The sequence below is a fragment of the Natrix helvetica genome (assembly GCF_964273705.1).
Source record: "Natrix helvetica genome assembly, chromosome: 2".
Taxonomy (NCBI): Eukaryota; Metazoa; Chordata; class Lepidosauria; order Squamata; family Natricidae; genus Natrix; species Natrix helvetica.
In genome coordinates, this window is record NC_138552.1 from 245,692,146 (window position 1) to 245,715,133 (window position 22,988).

The following is a 22,988-nucleotide window of genomic DNA, read 5'->3' on the forward strand; positions in this document are numbered from 1 at the left end:
TCTCAGTCCTTTCTTCTCTTCTTCTCCACCAACATTGAAGCATGTGATCACCTTTTCTTTTCAGGGCTCGAGCCATGTGGTCCTGTCTACCAATAAACCATCTTTCCTAGCAGCCTCGACGTCTCCAGTGTCTTTTTCCCCACTTGGAGCCGAACCCAGAAGGATATTTCTTTCAACACCATTATAAGAAAAGGAGAGGTGGAAAAAAGTTCAGGGAACGACAAGAGTATCCAATTTCACTCGAGAGTAAGCATTCTCACTATTTCCTACCTTTAAGTATGGTAGATGGAATTGAATGATCATTCCAAATTATTTATTCCTAAATTAAACTGAATTTGCAAGGTAGGGAACTAGTCACCACATGGAGATATAAGCGTCTTTTGAGATATTCTTCATTTGTTTAGTGTATATTATGTATCTGATGCGCTGTAATCTTATCTGGAATGAAATCCAGCTACTGTATTGCTATTTCTGTTTCATTCCTCAAAAAGAATCACTCAGGGCAATGGTTCTTTGCCAGCAAGAATAGTAATTGTTGATATCCCAAACCTCAAGCTTTTGAACTCAAGCCAAATCTCAATACCGCTGGGAAGACTGCTAATCCAACATTCCACATGGGAGATTTATAAAGTCAGTTGATGTCACAGTGACAGAGCAGGAGTGCAGGAAAAGCCAAGATTTACAGAAAATCATTCATAAAAACTCTAGATATTACTACTACCCTGTAAGAGCTGTGTTCATGCTGGGACTCTTGGACTTTTCTGAAATGCAATTTGTATGTTTGTGAAAAGCTTAAGACAATGACCTCCTTCTACTAGAGTGCAGAGAGCGAAGTCAAGATCAATTGATTTTGCAGCTGGTAGGAACGGTTCTGAGTAAATCAGTATCACACAGCATATTTGATATTAATCAGAATGATATACAACAAAATATTGCAACATAAATGCTCTATTCAAGATTCCAGAAATTTCCTTCCTACATTAAGTTTTATATATTTTTTCCATACAATATTCCATACTGGTTTTTATGCCTTTAGTTTTTACTGGATTGTTGTTTTAGAGAGAGGCAGGGCTCCATGACTTTTTGAAATATAAATATTACTTGAACTTGTGAAACTTTTTATCTCTACACTATTTCTTGGTACTGGCAGCCCTTTGAAAGTAGATCAGACTAAGAATCCAATGCCGTGTAGGTCAATACTGTACTACTTTTTATTGCAATGTTGCAATAACAGAATCATCCAAGTGTAAATGTGCTCCCATCCCTTGATCCTAATGAGAATGAGGGAGGGTTGTATCTGAAATATTTACATTCTTAATTCCTTCTCTTCACCAGGTCCTCTTTTATCTGGTTGTTCCTTAAGGCCATTCTTTCTGCCCTATACAGTATCATTAATAAGTAATATCTATGTGGGACATACAAATAAGGATGAAACTTCAATTTCTTAGTCATGGCTGCCATCTTATGTTTTTTTCACCAGTCTCCCATAAAAACCCTGCTTCAATTTGCGGAAGACCAATAGACCAAAAAAGCATTTCTTTGTTGAAGGAGTTAACTTCTTTCAAATACTTCACATTTTTCTGTCATAAATCTATTTTACTGGTAGACACTATCTTTAGTGCCAATATGATCATGTATCATTCCATTTGACTTAACTGTCTTGACTTATACCGAAAGGATAACATCTTTGAAAATGGCATTATATAAATAATAATTTGTCTCCCTGGTTAATATGTATTAACTCACAATAACCATGGTGAATAATTAACAGGCATGTGGTAAGGGCTGACACTTTCTTTTCATATAAAAATAGGCCCCTGACATTCAAAAGTGTTAAAACTTAGAAAGTCATAAACCTGCCTCTTTGACTATAGGATTTCTACAAAGTTTGAGTGAGATTTAGATTTAATCTACATACAAATGACTACTTGAGTACTTTTGCATTATACACTCCCTCACACTCTCTTTTAAAAAGATTAACAAGCTGGAACTTGTACTCCAGCAACTGTATAATTAACTTGCAGTAAACAAATCTGATAATTGTTTCATGCTTGTGTCTTGCTCACTGAATAAAATTACTTCCTGAATTAAGTCTTAGTATATATTTGTGCCAAATTGACCAATGCTAACTACGGTAGTCTTCTGTATTATTATCATCAGTAAATTTCAATACGTATTTGATGTTTCATTAATGATGGTCTAATTATGGAAAATGTATTTTCCTGCTTATGTGTGATATGTCAGATTTTTAAAACTGTGAGCTAAGATAGATCAGCCTTTCCCAACTTGTGTCCTTCCAGTTTAATAATGTCCTGTGATACCTATACTGGCTGGAAGTTTGGAGAAATTAAAGTAAAGCACATCTGGAGTTCAAGTTGGAAAACTCAAAATTAAATTTTGCTGAAAATTTAGGAGTTGCTGAAAATAGTTGTTTTCATGTTTTACGTGTTTTATATTTTACTTTTCTCATGCAATGTGCAGAAATGAAAGACTTGGTATGACATCAAGTTTTTCCCCCTCTACCAACCTTCCTACTGCCAATGATATAGAATTTGAGTAGGAAAGTGAACAACGCAAAAGGTAAATTTTATGAGAGTAATTGGATAATATTTAGTTCTTATTTTATGCACTGGGATCTGGGAGTGAGAGCAACTGAATGAAAGCCTATCCACAAGCTTGTATATACAGGTAGCCATAGGGTATGGACTTTGTTTTTCTTAGTTCAGATTTTTACTCAATGGCTCAAGCTGGTGTTTGGTTATTTGTAGCAAAATAAATCGCCTTTTTTCACTGGCTTAATGGAACAACTGAGTTAGTGGAAAGATCATCATCTTGTCATCAAGAGGAAGTTTTGACAAGAAAGACAAGAATAAAAAAGTATCAAACATGTTAACTGTAGCATATTGTACCATAATTTGAAATTTCTTGAATAACGTGATTTGATTCAAAATACTAGAAAAACTAAGTGAAACATTGTCAAGTATAAATAATCTGAAACCTATTAACTGACAGACCACAGATAAGCAATGTTCATGTCAAATGATATCCCACGACAGCTATCTTCTTCAAAGGTAAATATCCTCAATTACTGAAATCTGAAATGTAGAAGGGATTAAGACATTATCATATATGATACAAACTGAAGATTTTACTCTATGTAATAGTGACAATCTTACTTTTAATTTAAAAATAATTGGCTGAAGTATTAAGTATACAAGGTCTATTAAGATCAATGTTGTGGAATATAAAGTTGACACTCTTAGCTGTAACAGGAAACTGTCATTTAATGTGTGCCAAAGAGTCATAGGGGAAGTAGAAAGTTTCACTGATGTCTTAGTGCTGGCAGTTCCCAGAGGTGGAGCAAACTGTTAATCACGCAGTAGTATTTCTATTAGGAATCTACCATATCTTATACAAATTCAGATAATCAGTTCACCTAGCACAGTACTGTTTATATGGTTAATAATGTTTCCACATTTATCCTCATATACAATATTGTATATACTAGAAATAAATCTTTCTAGACACCAAAGATTGAATTAAAAGTTATTTGCATGGAATGGCAGTCATTTGTGATTGAAGTAGAAAACTGCATTGCTTACATAAACACATCATAATTTTGATGTCTCAGTGTATTCCTATGTATGACTACTAAAATGATTATGTTCTATGGTATTTAGATTTGCCGAATAAAGATCGTTAATGACTGACTATAGGAATCATAAAAATAGTCGAACTTGCATAACGTTCTAAGATATGCTTTATTTTATGTGGGGTTTACTGAATAGTTAGGGTTTATGGTTCTAAACCAAAATTTGGTTGCCTTATTTTGCTGGGATGCTGTGTAAACTTAGATGCTGTGACTGTAAATAATTATTTATTGCAAGAAAATTGCTCAATCCCAGTCAACTGAGTTGTATTCAATAAATGAACTAATAGCATTATGAAAACACAGCCTCTGTAGAAGTGCATATGGGTATCAAACTCGATCGTGTCACGTGATGTATCGTGGGTTTTTGCCTTTGTAGAGCTGGGGTGGGTGCAATTTGATAGGCCTGTAATAGTATAACAGTGATTTAACACCATGAACCCATTAAAAAGCAGATAACTTTTACATAGTTAGAAATTATGAATGAACATCAGCCACATATTTGTGACTTTAAGAATAAGGATTTGATTACAAAGTTTGTGTTTCTCCAAACTATAAAATATAAATATAACATATTTGATATAATTTATATACAATTTAATGCCATAGGTTCGCCATCACGGATATAGGTTGTAGGCTTATCTTTTCAGAGGTTTTACCTGTATATAAGGAACAAAAAGGGAAGGGCCGGCGTGTAGCAGAGTTTAATGTTTGGTTAAAGGAGTGGTGTAAAAGGGAAGGCTTTGGTTTTATTAGTCATGATGCCTGTAGCTGGTCCAATGAAAAACTGTACAAAAGAGATGGGTTGCACCCATCCAAGAAAGGGACTGAGTTACTTGGCATTAAATTCACAGATTTTCTTGATAAACATTTAAACTGAAGAGCGGGGACAGAGAATTAATAGATACAGAACATTTCTGTCCCCAGCAAACTAAAATTCATAGGGTTATAAGTGCATGTAACATAGATGTGTGTGTGGGTAAGATTATCACTCCTGCTGTCAAGCAAAACCAAGCATTTAATAGTGATTGCCATACCATGTGCATGAATCACACAACTGGCAAGAAAATAGGGGCAGTCAGGCATAACACAGGTTATGTAGACAGTAAACACAAGGTCAATCAAAATGGACTCAAATGTCTATACACCAATGCACAGAGTATGAGGAATAAACAGGGTGAATTAGAAATTCAAGTAAAAGAGGGCAGATACGATATTATTGCCATTACAGAAACTTGGTGGGATGAAACCGACAAATGGAACATACAGCTAGAAGGATTTAAATTATTTAAAAGAAATAGACCAAATAAAAGAGGAGGTGGAGTTGCACTATATATAAGAAATAACTACATCTCTACAGAAATAGAGCACAACAATGATGAGAACTATCTTGAATGCATTTGGGTCAATATTAAAGGTTGTGGGGGAAATGACATGGTCATAGGTCTATACTACAGGCCACCCAACCAAGCAGAGGAAGTAGATGAACTTTTTGCTAGTCAGCTAACTAAGGTATGTAGGAAGCACACCACAATAGTAATGGGAGATTTTAACTACCCTGACATCAACTGGGAAACAAACTCTGCACCAAGTGGAAGATCCAACAGGTTCCTAACAAACCTAGCAGACAACTTTGTTTCCCAAAAGGTAGAGAAGGGAACAAGGGGATCAGCCATATTGGACTTAATTCTCACTAACAGAGAGGAAATGATAGAAGGTGTTGAAGCCATAGGAACTCTGGGGGCAATGACCATGCAATATTGGAATTCAACATTTTCCAAACACAAGTAGTAGAACAAAGCCAAACTAGAGTCTTGGACTTTAAGAAAGCTAATTTCAATAAACTTAGAGAGAGCTTGGGAAAAATTCCATGGATGAGAATCCTCAAGGGGAAAACAACTCAAGAAGCTTGGGAAATTTTGAAAAATGAGATTACAAAAGCCCAGTCTAGCACAATACCAATGAAGAAGAAAAATAACAGCTCCCAAAAGAAACCAGCATGGCTGCATAAAGAACTATCTGACAAACTGAAAGACAAAAAAGGTAAGTATAAAAAGTGGAAGGAGGGGGACATAACTAAGGCAGAATATCAGCAAATAGCCCGAGGCTGTAAAGATGAAGTGAGGAAAGCTAAGGCTCACAATGAAGAAAGGCTTGCCACAAAAGTAAAAATTAACCAAAAAAGCTTCTTCCAACATGTTAAAAACAAGAAAAAAGTTAAGGAAACAATTGGTCCATTGCTAGGGGAAAGTGGCAAGAAGGTGACAAGCAACAGGGAGAAAGCAGAACTATTTAACTCATGTTTTGCATCTGTCTTTACACAAAGGGATAAAACAGTCCAACCTATCAAAAGCAGCACCACAAAAATCAGATTAGGAACACAAATTGAAATAGGGAAGAAAATGGTAAGTGAGCACCTGTCTACCCTAGATGAGTTCAAATCACCAGGACCAGATGGATTACACCCCAGGGTTCTGAAGGAACTAGCAGACGAGATCTCAGAACCACTGAATTATATCTTTCAGGGATCCTGGAACACCGGGGAACTACCAGAGGACTGGAAAAGAGCTGATGTGGTTCCCATCTTCAAAAAAGGGAAAAAAATAGATCCAGGAAACTACAGACCTATCAGCCTGACCTCAATACCAGGAAAGATTCTGGAAAAAATAATCAAGCAACAAATTTGCGAACACCTAGAAGCAAACAAAGTAATAGCCAAAAGTCAACATGGATTTGTCAAAAACAGATCATGCCAGACTAATCTTATTACATTCTTTGATAATGTGACAAAATTAGTGGACCAGAGGAATGCCGTTGATATAGTTTACTTGGACTTCAGTAAGGCTTTTGATAAGGTAGACCATAACCTACTACTAGATAAAGTAGAAGAATGTGGGTTAGACAGCATCACCACCAGATGGATATGTAACTGGCTGACCAACCGCACTCAACATGTAGTCCTCAATGGAACTGCATCTACATAGAGGGAAGTATGCAGTGGAGTACCCCAAGGCTCTGTTTTAGGCCCAGTACTCTTCAACATCTTCATCAATGATTTGGATGAGGGAATAAATGGGGAACTCATCAAATTTGCAGATGACACCAAGCTGGCAGGAATAGCCAACACTCCAGAAGATAGGCTTAAGATACAGAAGGATCTTGACAAACTTGAATATTGGGCACTATCTAATAATGAAATTCAATGGTGAAAAGAGTAAGGTTCCACATTTAGGCAACAAAAATGGAATGCACAGGTACAGTATAGGTGGTACCGTGCTCAATAGTAGTAACTGTGAGAGGGATCTTGGAGTTCTAGTGGACAACCATTTAAATATGAGCCAGCAGTGTGCAGCAGCTGCCAAAAAAGTAAAACACATTTCTAGGCTGCATCAACAGAGGGATAGAATCAAGATCACGTGAAGTGTTAATACCACTTTATAATGCCTTGGTAAGGCCACACTTGGAATACTGCATTCAGTTCTGGTCGCCATGATGTAAAAAAGATGTGGAGACTCTGGAAAGACTGCAGAGAAGAGCAACAAAGATGATTAGGGGACTGGAGACTAAAACATATGAAGAACGGTTGCAGGAACTGGGTATGTCTAGCTTAAGAGAAAGAAGGACTAGGGGAGACATGATAGCAGTGTTCCAATATCTCAGGGGCTGCCACAAAGAAGAGGGAGTCAAACTATTCTCCAAGGCACCTGAGGGTAGAACAAGAAGCAATGGGTGGAAACTAATCAAGGAGAGAAGCAACTTAGAACTGAGGAGAAATTTCCTGACAGTTAGAACAATTAATCAGTGGAACATACACACACACACACACACACACACACACACAGGGACAGGGAGGGAGGGAGGGAGGGAGGGAGGGAGGGAGAGAGAGAGAGAGAGAGAGAGAGAGAGAGAGAGAGAGAGAGAGAGAGAGAGAGACTCACATGTGCTCCTGCAAGTCTGAGTTGAAACCAGAGGGAGTCAGACGGAAAATGAATTTACCTTAATTAATTCAGCCAACTCTTATTTTTCTTCTCCCAATGTCTCATAAGAAAATATAGATGTAAAACAATGACATGTTGTATAAGATGCTTTTAGTTCAGTTTATCATGGTTCCAAGATATATCACGCTATTATGTTTTGTGTTATGTGGTTTTGGTTACATATAGATTCATAGAGAAAACAATTTAAAATTGTAATATAGAATACATTCAGAGTTCCAGCTTGTTGTCCCCAAACAAGTTGGCGCATATTAATTCTTCTCCGAGTTGTTGCAGAATATCCTATTTTAGTGTTTTTATAAAGTTTAAATTTTTGCAGACTTTGCAACACTTCCTTGGGGTTACCTCTTCTTTGTAGATGCGCCAGTTTACTCATATATAGGTAAATGCTTATTAAAGTACAATAAGTAATAAACAGAAATAAAAGTAATGCAATAACCACTCCTATTTTAGCCAAAAATGCAGGTCACCACAGACATGCATGCACCCAACTGCTACTTAAAACAAAGTTGTTGCATTAATCCTGGGTCTGTTCCTTTGCCTCAGCCGCTCAGTACACAAAACCAACTGTCTTCAACAACAGTGAAAATTAGAGTAGAATGGTGTTACAAGTATGTCCAAAATTGTACTGTACGCTTTTTAGTCCCATTTCATTTGCTGGATTACCAGGCTGAATTGTCATTCACCTTGTCCTTAAACTCAGTGAGAGGTTTTACTACTCAACCTCATCATATATTCTTTAAAGATTTCCTTTGAAGGCTTCCTCTCAGACCCCATACGTTGTTATCCTTCTTCTAGTCCTCAGCCTATTCCTGTCTACAATAGTAAGTTTTCCTTTCAGTAGGCCCTGGCTCAAGTTTTCCCTTACAGCCTCTCCGGGCCTTCAGAGAACACGTGAGACGTGGGGCGGTGGGGCTGCTTTTTTGCACCATCGGTCTTAATCTCCTAACGCGACTTTTTAAATTCAAGACTCGCTAGTCACGAACTGTGCGAAGACCGTGGCGCTGTCAGGTCGCCCAGGCAATCATTAGGTCATATCCTCTTCTTGCAGCCGGTACAGCCATTCAAGCCTGAGGACAACGGGAAGGGCTGCTAAATCTCTTTGCATTTTTACTGGCTGCAATTCTTGTGGCCGATTTCTCCGATATTCTGACTTTCACATTCCTTTTAGCGGGAAGAACGCGCTTTCGCTGCCTCTTCCGGGACCGGGGAGGGGAGTTGCGAGGGAGGCGGCCTGCTGAGGCCCAGCCCGCCGGGAGTTTGGCTGACTGGCGGGCGGAGGGACGGACTAAGCCAGACTGCTAAGCTTCGGCTCGTTAGAGGGAGCTATCGGCCGGCGACAGCGGGGCTTGCTGCAGTGAGCGACCTGCTCCTGCCTTCGCTTCCACCTCCTCGAGAGCCAGCGAAACTTGCCGGCGAGCCGAGTTAGCCGCAGGAGAAAGAGGCGGCGTCGAGGGGTCACGGCGCAGCCTCTTCGCGGCAGTCGAGGTGGGCGAGGGCCCTGGCGGCCACGGTTGCCACCGTTATGAATCCGACGGGCTCCTCAGAAACGGCCCTGGAAGGAAAGCCGCCTGGTCGGAGGTAGGAAAGTCCCCACCCATCCTTTGCCCGCGAGCGGCGCCTCTCGAGAGGGGAAGAGAAGGGACTGGTGGCGCGAGAAATAAGTGAGGGAGCCCCGAAGCCGCTGGCGCCCTCGCTTCCCAGGGGCTCTTCGGGAAACAGCCCCTCCTGGGGGAGAAGCTGGGGACAGAGGCTCTTGGCGCCCTTGAAAGGACCCCCCCCCGCTTGCCGCCCGAGGCGAGGTTGGGGCGCTTCCTTCCCATTGGCGCTCTCTTCTGATCCTCCCCTTGCTCTGGGTGAGCAGCGCGGCGTGGCGGCTATGATGGAGGAGGAGGAGGGCGGCTGTCGCCCTTGAGGAGGCTGCCCTGGATCCCGAGGTTGAACTTGAAAAGAGACAAGGGTCGTCATGTCCACGGCTGCCTTTCTGGGCTCATTTTGGCGCAAAGCGGGGAGATGCCTTCTTCGGGAACATGACCTTTCCAGGGCTTTCATTCGGGGGAGTGGGGGGAGACGGCGGCGGCGGCCGGTCGGAGGAGAGCGACCCACGAGTGTCCTAGGTAGGCAACGGTGCAGTTTGTGAAAGGTCCCCTACTTGAGGCTGAGGAGGCACACGTTAGTGCCCTTGAAAGAAGTTCTCAATCGGGAGGAAAGAGCCAATCCGAGACCCATTCTCAACCTTTATAAACTTTGTGGCCGAGTTTGATCCGGAATGTGCTCTGTTCCCGCTAGGTTCCTTTTTGTTTCCCCCGAATTGAAACAAAGGTTCAGGATTGCAACTCCCCGCTCCATTAAAGGACGTGAGGGGGGATTCCAGTTTTTCTTTATTTCTTGTGAATGTAAAATAATAGTGTATGGGTGAATGGGTCGCTCCTGATGCTTTCGAAAAGACCTTGAGTGACCATGCTCCCCTCTCGTGTCTGTTTATCCCTTGCTGGGGCGCTTGTGAAAATCTACCCTTTCAACCTCTCCTATAGGGAGGAAGTTAATTTTAATACGATATGGTGAAACTCATGGTTTGGAGGCAGAATTTTCTCACTATCCTTCAGCATGAATGCTTCTGAGCACCGCGGAGTATTACGCTTAGTTCTCTATTTGGCCAGGGCACGTGTAGAGCTTCTCTTCTCTTTGAAGCCCTTGCAAACTTGTGCATGTCCAGAGAGAGCTCGAGCTTGTCTCCCGTGATCCGAAATATTCGTCAGCGGCGGCTAAGATTGAAGACATCCTCCGCGTCTTTTTCCTGCCTTACGGCGCACGGCGCTCCGATACCCCAACAGGTGCGGGAGTTGCGCTTGCTGCCCTCTTCCTCCCGGGAGGAGAAGCGGATACACCAGCCGGAGGGATTCGCGGCGGAATTCAGCCTTTTCTCTTGAGAAAGGCGCGCGAATCGCCGTAGGCCCCGAATATTGTGCAAACCTTGTTAGGGTGTGATAGGTCTTCTGGACGGCGCCGTCCCTTGTAACGTAGCTGTCTCCGGGCATTTGTGCAGTTTCAGGCTCTTCTAATGATCTATCTCCGCTTGTTTTTTCCCCCCCTCAGAGAAGTGCAAAGGAAATAGGGAGTGTTCCCAGGCCATTCCGTTGGGTCCAGGCCAGCAACCTCCATGTCCATGAGACCGCCGTTATCCCGCCAGAGTTGCAGCCACTGCCTCCACTTCCTTCTCCTTCACCGGCAGCCACCGATCAAGGCACCCCCCTCTATTGCTAAGGCCATCAGGCCCACCTCTCTGGGCCCTCCCGTTTCCTTTCCTCTGCGCAGCAGAAGGTGAGTGATCCAGTGAATAGTGTGGGCTGAACCTTTCTTTCTATTCTCCTTCCCCAACCCTTTAGTATTCTACATACTCCAGACACAAGCATTGAATTTAGTAAATCCTACTCCTAGTTAAGTCCTTTGGAATGGAGCCTCTAGTCTTTGTTCCATTTGTCATTTAAACTGATGCTTTTGTATTTTTATTTCACTGTTTCCTTGTTATTTAGGAGTTGAGGTAATTTTAATCATGTTGCTAATTAATGGGTTTGTCATTTTAAAAATCATTTAGAGAAAGCATTTCTATAGTGCTTCACACTAAAATCTCAAGGCATACCCTTAAAAGCATAATAGTTGCTCTGCATGTTTTCATTATTTTCCTTTTTACCTACATTTCCTTTTGCAAAATAAAGTGTAGATAAGTATTCTTGATGTTAATGTGTAACCCATCATTACAATTTTTTATGGAGGAAGAGCAAAGGGAATTCTTTGTCTCAAAAGATCTGGCCTTTGTATAACATAATTAGGTTTCTCTGTGTTACCAGATGGAATGTACATTTCTTTAATATGTTTGCTGTGGCATACTTAAGACATTGAAAATGAAGATTTACTTCATATGCAATTATTTTATTGAGAGATAAAATGTATATCCTTGTAAATGTATAATCTTGTCAAATGTATATTCTTGTAAAAACACAAACCCTAGGGGTATGAGGAACAGCTCTGTAAGATTTCTTCTAGAAGTTATGAATATAACAATACAGATAAATAATGATCATCATCATTAGCCTGCAGTGAATTTTATTTTTTTTAAAAAAGATTTGAGAATATTTATGTAGTCATCTAGAAAATTGGAAAAAAACATGAAAATACTTGCAAAATATATTAGCATATTTTAGATGAAAATCTTTTTGATCAGGAAGGATTTTTTTAAAAACATGAAGCTGTGTACTTTATGCTAAGTAATTTTTCTCTTTCTTATCCTGTAGGAAAAGACTACAAACTTCTGTGTGAAAAGAATGGCTATAACTTTGGAGAAGGCCCAAAGGGCAGGCTATATATTTCTGAAAGCACTGTTAAGATTTAGCTTCATGGTTGCTAATAACCTTGTTGCTCTTCCATCCTATATTCTGTACCTGATAGTACTGCAACCTCTTCGATTGTTGGATAATAAATGGTTTTGGTATATCGAAGGAGTATTATTTAAATGGCTTTTAGCCATGGTGGCATCCTGGGGCTGGTGGGCAGGATATACAGGTAAGAACATTTTCTTGATATGAAACATTTATATGTAGGAATAAATCACTGGCAGTGATTACATGATGCATGCCTCAACCACATTTAGGCTAATAGAATATATGAACTCTACCTGTGCTGTTAATTTATGAGACAGTTTGCTATGCAAACAAAATGTTTGGTTAATTGATTAAACCATAGTTCAGTTAAGGATATTGTACAAACAGAAAATATGTTTAGATATATTAGTATATTCTTAAAATATTTGTATGTGTTCTTGCATAGATGCAAAAAATGCCAGAGTATTACAAATTAAGTTGTCTTTTTGTCCATATTGTTCTACCTTGCTCAAAGTAGTGCAAAGTATACATGGCAGCTAAAGAACCCAGTACCAAAGTGATGGTCCAACAGACAATGTATATTACATGATATATAAATGAATTCTGAAGCTCATTTAGTTCATTCTTGCCTCAAAGGCATTCTTAAACATGCTTTTATTTGATACTTTTAAAAAGGCAAGTTGATTTTGAATAGAAAAAAAAGCTGTATTGAATTCAAATTCAAGTAGATTACCAAAAGAAAGCTTCATTTTTTGTGGAAGAGCAGGTTATATTGAATTTGCATGCTATCCTAGGTGTTGTTATTTGGGTTGCATTGAAATTTGTGGGTTGGAAACTTACAGAGCTTGAATATATTCAAAAAAGTGGTTTGTTTGCATTTGTAGCCTATAGTATTGTGCAAAGTTAACTGTAGTGATTTGTCAACTATAGTGTATGAGCTGTGTGAATTTAATCAGATTTGTTCAATAAATCATAGTTAAAATATGAAAGGCTCATACATGAAATCAGCCACAGTGAATGCTAAAATAATTTTTTTTATGACCATCACAAACAGTTTGTGGAAATGTTTCTGTGAATGTCACCCTTTACTATTTCATTTTTATTGTTTATTGTCATATTCATCCAAATAGTGTTGATAACCAATGTGATAACTTGAATGGTTACAGAAAAAGGTAGTCATAATAATATAATAGAAAGAGACCCTTTAAACCATGAAGGTCAATTCTCTGTTCAAAGGAAGAATTCATATGAAAACAGTGATAAATTGGTTGTATATATCTGCTGCTGAACTCATCCACTTTTGGGGGAATGAAAAGTGTTTCTTTGAATAAGTGGGTATACTGTTAAACTGCTCTTTCTGTTAGGATTTTCTTCTTGCCATTCAGCTGACATTTGCTGTCTTGTAACCTAATTTCATCATTCTGTATCTTTTTGGGTTGATGGAGGACAGATCTTGATGTTCTGTATTTGTACCTTTTCTGGCTCTTAGAAAAGTTTTCTCATCTCCTCTCTCAGTTGTCTTAAGGCAAAACATATCTAATTCCTTCTGTCTATCCTCATAGAATTTAATTTCTAATCTCATGATAATTTTCATTGCTGTTTTTTGAACTTGATCCAATTTGGCTAATTCTGCAAAGTATGATGATTGGAGATGACAGATTTCTGGTGAGAACGAATAAGTAGGACTAAAGTAGAATTGTTTACGGTTTGGAAACCATAGTTCTGTTGATATATTGCATTTGCCTTTTTTGCAGCCACATCGCACTGGTGACTCATTCACTTAAATCACTATTGCAGGAATGTCAAATAGGTGGCCCACAGGCCAAATGCATCACACACAGGTCGTGCCTACCCCAGCTCCACAAAAGGGCAAAATGTCGCAAAATGTCATTATGTGAAGCAACATGATGCCGCAAGTTTGACATTCATGCACTATTGCAAGATCAGATATTGTCAAGTTCATATCTGTACATTTGGTTTTTGCTCTCTCTCTAAAAAAAATATTATTTTCAGCCCTCTTATCTAATAAATCAAAAACATTTTAATTGCTTCTGTCTTCTAGAATATAAGCTGTTCCATCATTTTTGGGTCCACCAGATCTATAATAAGTATTCTCTATCTTCTGAATTAAGCCTGAACTAAAAATATTTAAAAATGTGAGGATGGCCAAATTCTATGGTATTTCAACTGATACTTCATTCCAGTATAGTGAATGTCTGTTGATAAGCACACATTCAGTATGATTTTGATACCTGCTCTATATCCATGTAATTCTCATGCCATCCAGGTCATATTTAATTACTGTACCATGCTAATTATTATGTTTGTGAATTATATACACACACATAATCAACATAATTCATGAAAGATCAGTGGATGCTGCATGAAAGAAATTTATATAACTTCTGCTAGTAAGTAATTGATAAAGAGAAATTCCTCTGTAAATGCAGCATTGTCAACACATTATTGCAGTTGGCATGATCTGTAGGTAATAGTTCTTCATGCTTAAGACAACTAATTTTTAAAATAAAGGGTGTATTTTAAAAATATTTGAAGGGATATACTCTTACCTGTGATTATGTATCTGTTTTAAATATGTACTATTTTCTCTGATATCTGGACATTTTAAAATAAAAAGTTGTATGTTGGTGTTTTTCATCATACAATTTTGGGCTAATATACAATATGGGTATTTATAAAATACAACCTTATGCAACCTCTATTAATTTTAGCAGCTCAAGTAGTGAATTTCAGCAGTGCAGTTTAAGATAGAAAATTTAAAAAGCTGTTGTGGAGCCCTAAAATATGGCTGTGCTATTTTCAAAGCAATTAAGTATAGTTCATGCCACCCAAAAGTTGTCTAAGTTTATTCTGATAGGAGTTGTCAGAAAATGTTAATAATTAAAAATGAGTTTTATAATACTGTATTGTATAAGGCAATCTGCCAGTATTCATCTTCAAATTAGTTTGGTGTTCTATAAATTAATTCGGCAGGTTTATATTATGTGTGACACTAATATGAATGTTAACAAATATGGCATAACAATATGTCACAAATATTCAGTCATATATCTAGGATATTTTGGTTTGCACTTCATATGCAATTCAGTTTGAAAATGTTCAACTGAATCTGATAGGAACAATGAGTAAGTTACCTACCTTAGTGACACATACCAAGAAACAGATGATAGTCACAGTTTGTATGGAGGAGCCATTTTGGACAGCCTTCCAGCTACCTATGTAGTAGATTGTTCACTCTACCTTTCTTCCATATAATTTAAAATGTAAAATTCACAGAGATTGATCAGATGGAGCCACCAGAGATAGGATTGGCAAAGACGTATTCTACTCACTTTCTGTCACAGTTCTAGTTCCTCATAAGTCAGGGGTGGAGAACCATGGCTCTTTTGCGACTTGTGGACTTCAACTCCCAGAATTCCAGAACCAACATAGCTGCCTCAGGAATTCTGGGAGTTGAAGTCCACAAGTCGCAAAAGAGCCATGGTTCCCCACCCCTGTCATAAGTCCTTGAAGGAGAGAAGAAAGAAGAGCACACAATAGGAGAAGCCTATGTTGTATGATGAATATTCTAATTATTTTCTCTGGGTTTGGAAACAGAGAGGGATAAATAACCTCAAAATGTCCTCTTTGTAAAAGTACTAGTAACTAACTTTGGATACACGTGGATAAAACCTTGGATAGACATTTCCATTTTTAAACCTGGAAATGTCCTGACTACAGGGAGAGTCCAACAAAGTGTGATGTAAATGCACCATTTTAAGTTTATATTAGGAGATTTCATCCTCTAAAATGTTTTTAGTATCTTATTACTACCTACCTTTAGTAAATATATTTACTGAATATAGGCAGGCAGGCTTTTGATTGCAAAAAATTATGGGCATACCAATGCTACACTATAGCATGATAGAATTGTCTGGGATTAAGTTTTTAAATACTTGCATATTGCCAAATATATGGCAGTCATCAAACAACTAATGAGATTTTAAATATATTATTTTATTTGTTATTTCTAAATTATGGTAAACTGCACTATTGGCTTTTTTGGTAGAAATGTCATTAATATCAGTGGACATCATTTTTTTTTCAAGTTTTGCTTCTTGAAAAATGTTTGATGATTATGAAAACTTCAAACTGAACACAGATATAGTTTCAGAATGACTATATCATGTGGAAATCTTCAGAAATATGAAATTAATTTTAATAACTATAATGTATTTAATGTATTTAATCACATAATGTTTCCGACATGCTGCATGATTTCAACAGGGCTAACAGCATTTTGCTGCTGATTTTTTGTTTGTACTCAGTGTCTGATGTATCTTGCTAAAGTGTCACCAAAAATTGGCCAGAATTGGTGGATTTCAGTTGCACTGATAATGTTTTTCCATTGTGGCAATGTCCTGGTGAAACCTTTCACTATGTTCAGCACTGACTGCACCTAGAAGTCCAAGTGTGATTGCAGAAAATGAATCTACAGTGACATGTTGTATTTCATGTTCTTGTATACTGTAAGAAGTTTGTCAACCAGCTTAATGTAGTTTGGTGGTCTGGAGTTGCCAAGTTGTCAACTACATCCTTGGATGCTTTCCAGGTGATTTTCTCTGGCTACACTAATAGATCTTTGAACAGCTTGTCATTGATGACATCTGATCTGTGGACCAATAATAATGACGTCTTTAATATTGATGTCGGTTATTCTTGCAAACTTCTGTCTCAAATAATGAAAACCTCCACTTGTTCATTGCTTTCACAAAATTTTTAATTAGTCTGAATTTCAAGTGAAGCAGAGGCAAAAAAACACTTTTTGTCAGGTTTAATAGGTGGTTTGTGTGTCACTTTTTTTCCTCTTGGAAGCAAATGATTTCGGAGTGGCCATTTGTTTTAATGCAATGCAACTCTCTTGCATGGCTGTCCCATTTGCATATGTAACAACAGAACTTGGTATATCTAAACTGCTTCCCAAGTAGCCAGACCTGCTACTTTTAGATCTTAGTTATTCCAGTTGTATTTGGTGTACTGGATGTGCTTCAACAATTGTTACATGTTTTTATATGTTCTTTAATGTGTGCAGCATAGCCAATAGATGTGAAGTGTGGACATTGCCATTGTATAAAAACAGAAGATTTCTATAAAATGATATGTGATAAGTCTGAGGATTATTTTTGTGACTAGCAGCCAAACATATTTTAAGATACACCCCAAATCTTGGTTGTCAGTATATTCAATGACACACCTAAAGGGTGTTTGGGTTCTCAAAAATTGGGTCTGGAGATTGAATATAACATATCCATTGCAACCTTAAGGCTGCAAGTTGATCTCTGTTTAACATAAAATTTGTGATTATTCATTCTTCAAGGTGAAATGATTTTACACAATGTTTTAATTAGTTAATCAAATGGATGTAAGGCATTCATTGTATGTTGGATTTCCCAAGTAGTAATTAGACCTGGTTGACAAGTTCTGTAAAGCTACCATATTTGTTTTTGGCTTGTTGATTGAATGACAAAATAACACAATGCTAGGCCATAAACCAAGCTTTACAAGGCATAAAGCTTGAGTTCATAAAACAGTCTAAAGCACAAACATGTAAATTGCATTTTTCCTCAGCCAGGCAAAGTAAACCTCTTGGGTGTGAGTCAAGGATGTCCGTGTGTGTTCATGCTCTTTTATGACAACATTACAGGTAGTCCTTGACTTACTACTGCCATTGAGCCCAATATTTCTGTTGCTAAGTGAGACATTTGTTAAGTGAGTTTTGCCCCATATTATGACCTTTTTTGTCACAGTTGCTAAGTAAATCACTGCAGTTGTTAAATTAGTAACAGTTGTTAAAAGAAGCTGGATTCCCCATTGACCTTGCTTGTCAGAAGGTTGCAAAAGATGATCATATGACTGGGTCACTGCATCCATCATAAACATGAGTCAGTTGCCAAAATCTGAATTTTGATCATGTAACCATGGTGATATTGCAATGGCAATAAGTAAAAAGCTGTGACTTTTCTTCAGTGCTGTTGTAACTTTGAATGGTCACTAAACAAACTCTTGTAAGTCAAGGACTACCTGTAACAGTCTACCTGAGTTATTTGGAATTATTGTTATAATTGTTACTAAGGTATAGCTTGTTTTCAGGTTTAAATTTAAAAAAAATACTTACTCAAAAATAGTCGCAAAATGTTTTAGGCTTTATTTGAAACTTCTAAGGATAATAAAGCTTCTTCGAGAAAAAAGAAGTTGGTTTTATATTACACTTTTGTTACTGTAATTAGTCCTTCTAATTAGTCTCCCGAGTCCTTCGGGAGAGGGCGCGGCTAAGAAATAAATATATTATTATTATATTATTATTATTATTATTATTATTATGTCAAACTTATCAAGGAAGAATTCTGAGAGTGCTTCTATATATGGAAATCATAATTTGTTAAGGAAAAAGAGTTTTTATAAAGTTGTTTCCTGGTGGTACAGATAGTCCTTGACTTATGACCACAGTTGAGCCCAAAATTTATGATGCTAAGTGAAACATATTAAGTGAGTTTTTTCCTATTTTACAATCATTCTGACTACCGTTGTTAAGTGAATCACTACAGTTGTTAAGCTAGCAACATGGTTGTTAAGTTAAACTGGCTCCCCCGTTGACTTTGCTTGTCAGAAGGTCGCAAAAGATGATTACGTCACCCTGAAACACTGCAACTATCATGAATGTGAGTCACTTGCCAAGCATCTAAATTTTGTGCACGTGACCATGGGGATGCTGCAACAGTTGTAAACATGAAAAACTGTTGTAAGTCCTGTTTTCAGTGCCGTTGTAACTTTGAATGGTCACTAAACAACCTATTGCAAGTTGAGGACCACCTGTATATGTTTGCTTCTGAAGATTATGTTGGTTCCCTCTGTTACTTTTCAAAGGATGTTTCTGGAACGTTCGGTATCTCTGAAATTGTAACAGACCTATGGCATTTGGGCTGGTCATTTCTCTTACAATGTTTAAGAATTCTTGAACTTACAATATGGTTGTACAAATTGCAGTAGAATTAAGAAACAATATTAGTAAAATGATTTTTCTCTTTATAAAAAATTATTTGTTTAAAGGATTTAATACCGTATTATTTTTTGGAGTATAAGACACACCTTTTTCCCTCAAAAAAAAAGTGAAAATCTGGGTGCGTCTTATACACTGAATACAGCATTTTTGGCCTCCCAAAATCCCGCCCCCTTTGCAAAAATGGACGTGCAGGGGTTTTGGGAGGCTTCCAAACTGCTCCTGGGGGCTGGGGAGGGCAAAAATGAGCAATGGCCATTTTTGCTCATTTTTGCCCCCCCCCCCAACTCCCAGGAGTACTCTACAAGCCTCCCAAAGCCTCTGCATGCCCCTTTATTTTGTGAAAAATGGGCCATTTTTTGTTTTTGGTGCCCCCCTAGGCCCCAGGAGGACTCTATAAGCCTCCCAAAGCTCTGCATGCCCCCCCCCCTTTTTTTTTTGCAAAAAACGAGGCGTGCAGAGGGTTTGGGAGGCATGCAGAGTGCAAAAACTTTTTTTAAAATTTACCTCTTCAAAATCATGGTGCGTCTTATACTCTGGTGCGTCTTATAATCAGAAAAATACAGTAAGTTCTGAAGCCACAAAGTCAGTAATAACTAGATTCTTCAGTGCTTCTCTGCCTAAAAGAAAACAAGCACCAAATTTCATATATGAAATACAGAAAACTGCCCTGGCAGGGAGAAAAAAAATCAAACAACCCCCCCTCCCCCGGCTGCCCTTTAATTCTTTCCTTACATTTGCATCATGTGCTTTACAGTTATATCATCTGCTACCTATTATGGAAGCATTTGACTTTCCCAGGTGTCGACATTTTTAATAGCTATTTGCTAGAACAGTTTGAACTGTGATAGTTGAGATAATGGCTATTATATCTACATTTTCTACTGATAGTAAGAATTCATCACCTATGGAAGAACTTACAAAGTAATATTTAACTGCTTTTCTTACAACTTTAAATGTAATTGAGAAGCTCGGAGCTGATAGTTTGCATCTTCCACTTATAGATTTTAAGATTGATTCCAGATAAGATTGCACTCCCACTGAAGAAATAGGATCAAAATTTTAAAAATCAAACATAATGAACATCTTCAACTGCTTCTCTTCTCTGTTCTTCTGTCTAATCTATGTATAAATGGCCTTGCAGGAAAAAGAAGCTGTAACTGGATGGAAGGGAACAGTTCTCCAGCAGGCCAGATTGCTGACTTTCCACAACCTCTTGTCTGTATGAATCACAATGTTTCTTAGGATATTGTGTTGTGTTTTCTGAAGGAAATAGTGCACATTCTGAAAAAGAAATGGTTAGTAGGTTATTTGACTTAGCTGTGCTTAGATAATAATACAATAATAATAATACAATACAATAGTAGAGTTGGAAGGGACCTTGGAGGTCTTCTAGTCCAACCCCCTGCCTAGGCAGGAAACCCTATACCGTTTCAGACAAATAGCTATCCAACATCTTCTTAAAGACTTCCAGTGTTGGGGCATTCACAACTTCTGGAGGCAAGCTGTTCCACTGATTAATTGTTCTCACTGTCAGGAAATTTCTCCTCAGTTCTAAGTTGCTTCTCTCCTTGATTAGTTTCCACCCATTGCTTCTTGTTCTACCCTCAGGTGCTTTGGAGAATAGTTTGACTCCCTCTTCTTTGTGGCAACCTCTGAGATATTGGAATAATGCTATCATGTCTCCCCTAGTCCTTCTTTCTCTTAAGCTAAACATACCCAGTTCCTGCAACCGTTCTTCATATGTTTTAGTCTCCAGTCCCCTAATCATCTTTGTTGCTCTTCTCTGCACTCTTTCTAGAGTCTCCACATCTTTTTTACATCGTGGCGACCAGAACTGAATGCAGTATTCCAAGTGTGGCCTTACCAAGGCATTATAAAGTGGTATTAACACTTCACGTGATCTTGATTCTATCCCTCTGTTGATGCAGCCTAGAACTGTGTTGGCTTTTTTGGCAGCTGCTGCACACTGCTGGCTCATATTTAAATGGTTGTCCACTAGGACTCCAAGATCCCTTTCACAGTTACTACTACTGAGTAAGGTATCACCTATACTGAACCTGTGCATTCCGTTTTTGTTGCCTAAATGTAGAACCTTACTCTTTTCACCATTGAATTTCATTTTATTAGATAGTGCCCAATGTTCAAGTTTGTCAAGATCCTTCTGTATCTTAAGCCTATCTTCTGGAGTGTTGGCTATTCCTGCCAGCTTGGTATCATCTGCAAATTTGATGAGTTCCCCATTTATTCCCTCATCCAAATCATTGATGAAGATGTTGAAGAGTACTGGGCCTAAAACAGAGCCTTGGGGTACTCCACTGCATACTTCCCTCTATGTAGATGCAGTTCCATTGAGAACTACACGTTGAGTGCGGTTGGTCAGCCAGTTACCAATCCATCTGGTGGTGATGCTGTCTAACCCACATTCTTCTACTTTATCTAGTAGTAGGTTATGGTCTACCTTATCAAAAGCCTTACTGAAGTCCAAGTAAACTATATCAACGGCATTCCTCTGGTCCACTAATTTTGTCACATTATCAAAGAATGCAATAAGATTAGTCTGGCATGATCTGTTTTTGACAAATCCATGTTGGCTTTTGGCTATTACTTTGTTTGCTTCTAGGTGTTCGCAAATTCGTTGCTTGATTATTTTTTCCAGAATCTTTCCTGGTATTGAGGTTAGGCTGATAGGTCTGTAGTTTCCTGGATCTAATTTTTTCCCTTTTTTGAAGATGGGAACCACATCAGCTCTTTTCCAGTCCTCTGGTAGTTCCCCGGTGTTCCAGGATCTCTGAAAGATATAATTCAGTGGTTCTGAGATCTCGTCTGCTAGTTCCTTCAGAACTCTGGGGTGTAATCCATCCGGTCCTGGTGATTTGAACTCATCTAGGGTAGACAGGTGCTCACTTACCATTTTCTTCCCTATTTCAATTTGTGACTGATTGACTGATTAAAGATTAGCATAGAGAAAAACATCTACATACCTTTAAAGAGAATATCAAAAAGCAAAAAAAAAGAGACCTAAGCACCGTCTTCACCAGCCATCAATAGGATGAGCAGAGAGTAATATCAAGATTAACACTAGAGCAGGCATATCAAACCCAATCGCATTGTGGGCTGTATTGTGAGGTACAAATACTATCTTCTCTCAGCAGCAGCTTTCTCTTTGTAACCCTTGCCATGAACAAAGCTGTTGTAGTAGTTTTCTTGAGGATGGTCTTATGAACATTGACATTTGCCAATGCAAGAGAGGGATTTAGTTCCTTAGAAGTTACGCTGGGTTCTTTGAGATCTCCTGGAGTATTACATGCCTTGTTTTCCTGGTTTGACCTTTGTTGATCACTCCTGGGAAGCGTAACAGTTATGTTGAATTGCCTCCCTGGTCTGCCTGACAGTGGCCTGGTAAAATCCAAACTCTTTGGAAATAGTTTTGTTTGATTAGGACTATCTATCTATCTATCTATCCATCCATCCATCCATCCATCAATCAATAACAGGATAAATGTGCTGCTTCTCAAAAGTGGTTTCTGGTAATCTGAAATATTTCAAGCTATTAATTTCATTTCCTAATTTTTTTTTTTAAATTGTCCTTAATTTCAGTAGTAGCCAATCTGGGCAGTTTGATCAGTACTTTTCTAAAAACTTCCTATGCTATTCTCCATCAGTTGATAGAAATGGCAATCTAGTCTTCAGTAATTGCTTTAAATACCTTTTGTTTCAGGATGGAAGGAAAAAAGACCTCGTAATATTTATTGTACTTTAAGCTAAAGTCGTCTGAGCCTGTTTTATGTGTGTTGTGTGTGTGTTAATATTTTTAAATAACCCTTCAATATTGATTCCTACTAGTGCTTTCTGATAAAAAGATAATAAAAAAATACAGGAAGCAAATGGACTATTTGCTAGTTGCA

The 22,988-nt window shown here is 38.2% G+C and overlaps 1 protein-coding gene across 2 annotated transcripts in view; it reads left to right on the top strand.

Moving 5' to 3' along the window:
• The first annotated feature begins 9,012 nt into the window (after positions 1–9,012).
• LPGAT1 (lysophosphatidylglycerol acyltransferase 1) overlaps positions 9,013–22,988 on the top strand; it is a 51,653-nt gene continuing 37,677 nt past the window's right edge. Inside the window, exons 1-3 of one of the 2 annotated variants that reach the window (XM_081944173.1) lie at positions 9,013–9,225; positions 10,741–10,965; positions 11,937–12,204. In XM_081944173.1, coding sequence (XP_081800299.1) covers positions 11,967–12,204 — 238 coding nt within the window. In that variant the 5' untranslated portion in view covers positions 9,013–9,225; positions 10,741–10,965; positions 11,937–11,966. Of the gene's footprint in view, positions 9,226–9,559; positions 9,762–10,740; positions 10,966–11,936; positions 12,205–22,988 lie in introns of those variants that run through there. The other variant, XM_081944174.1, reaches the window with a different exon arrangement.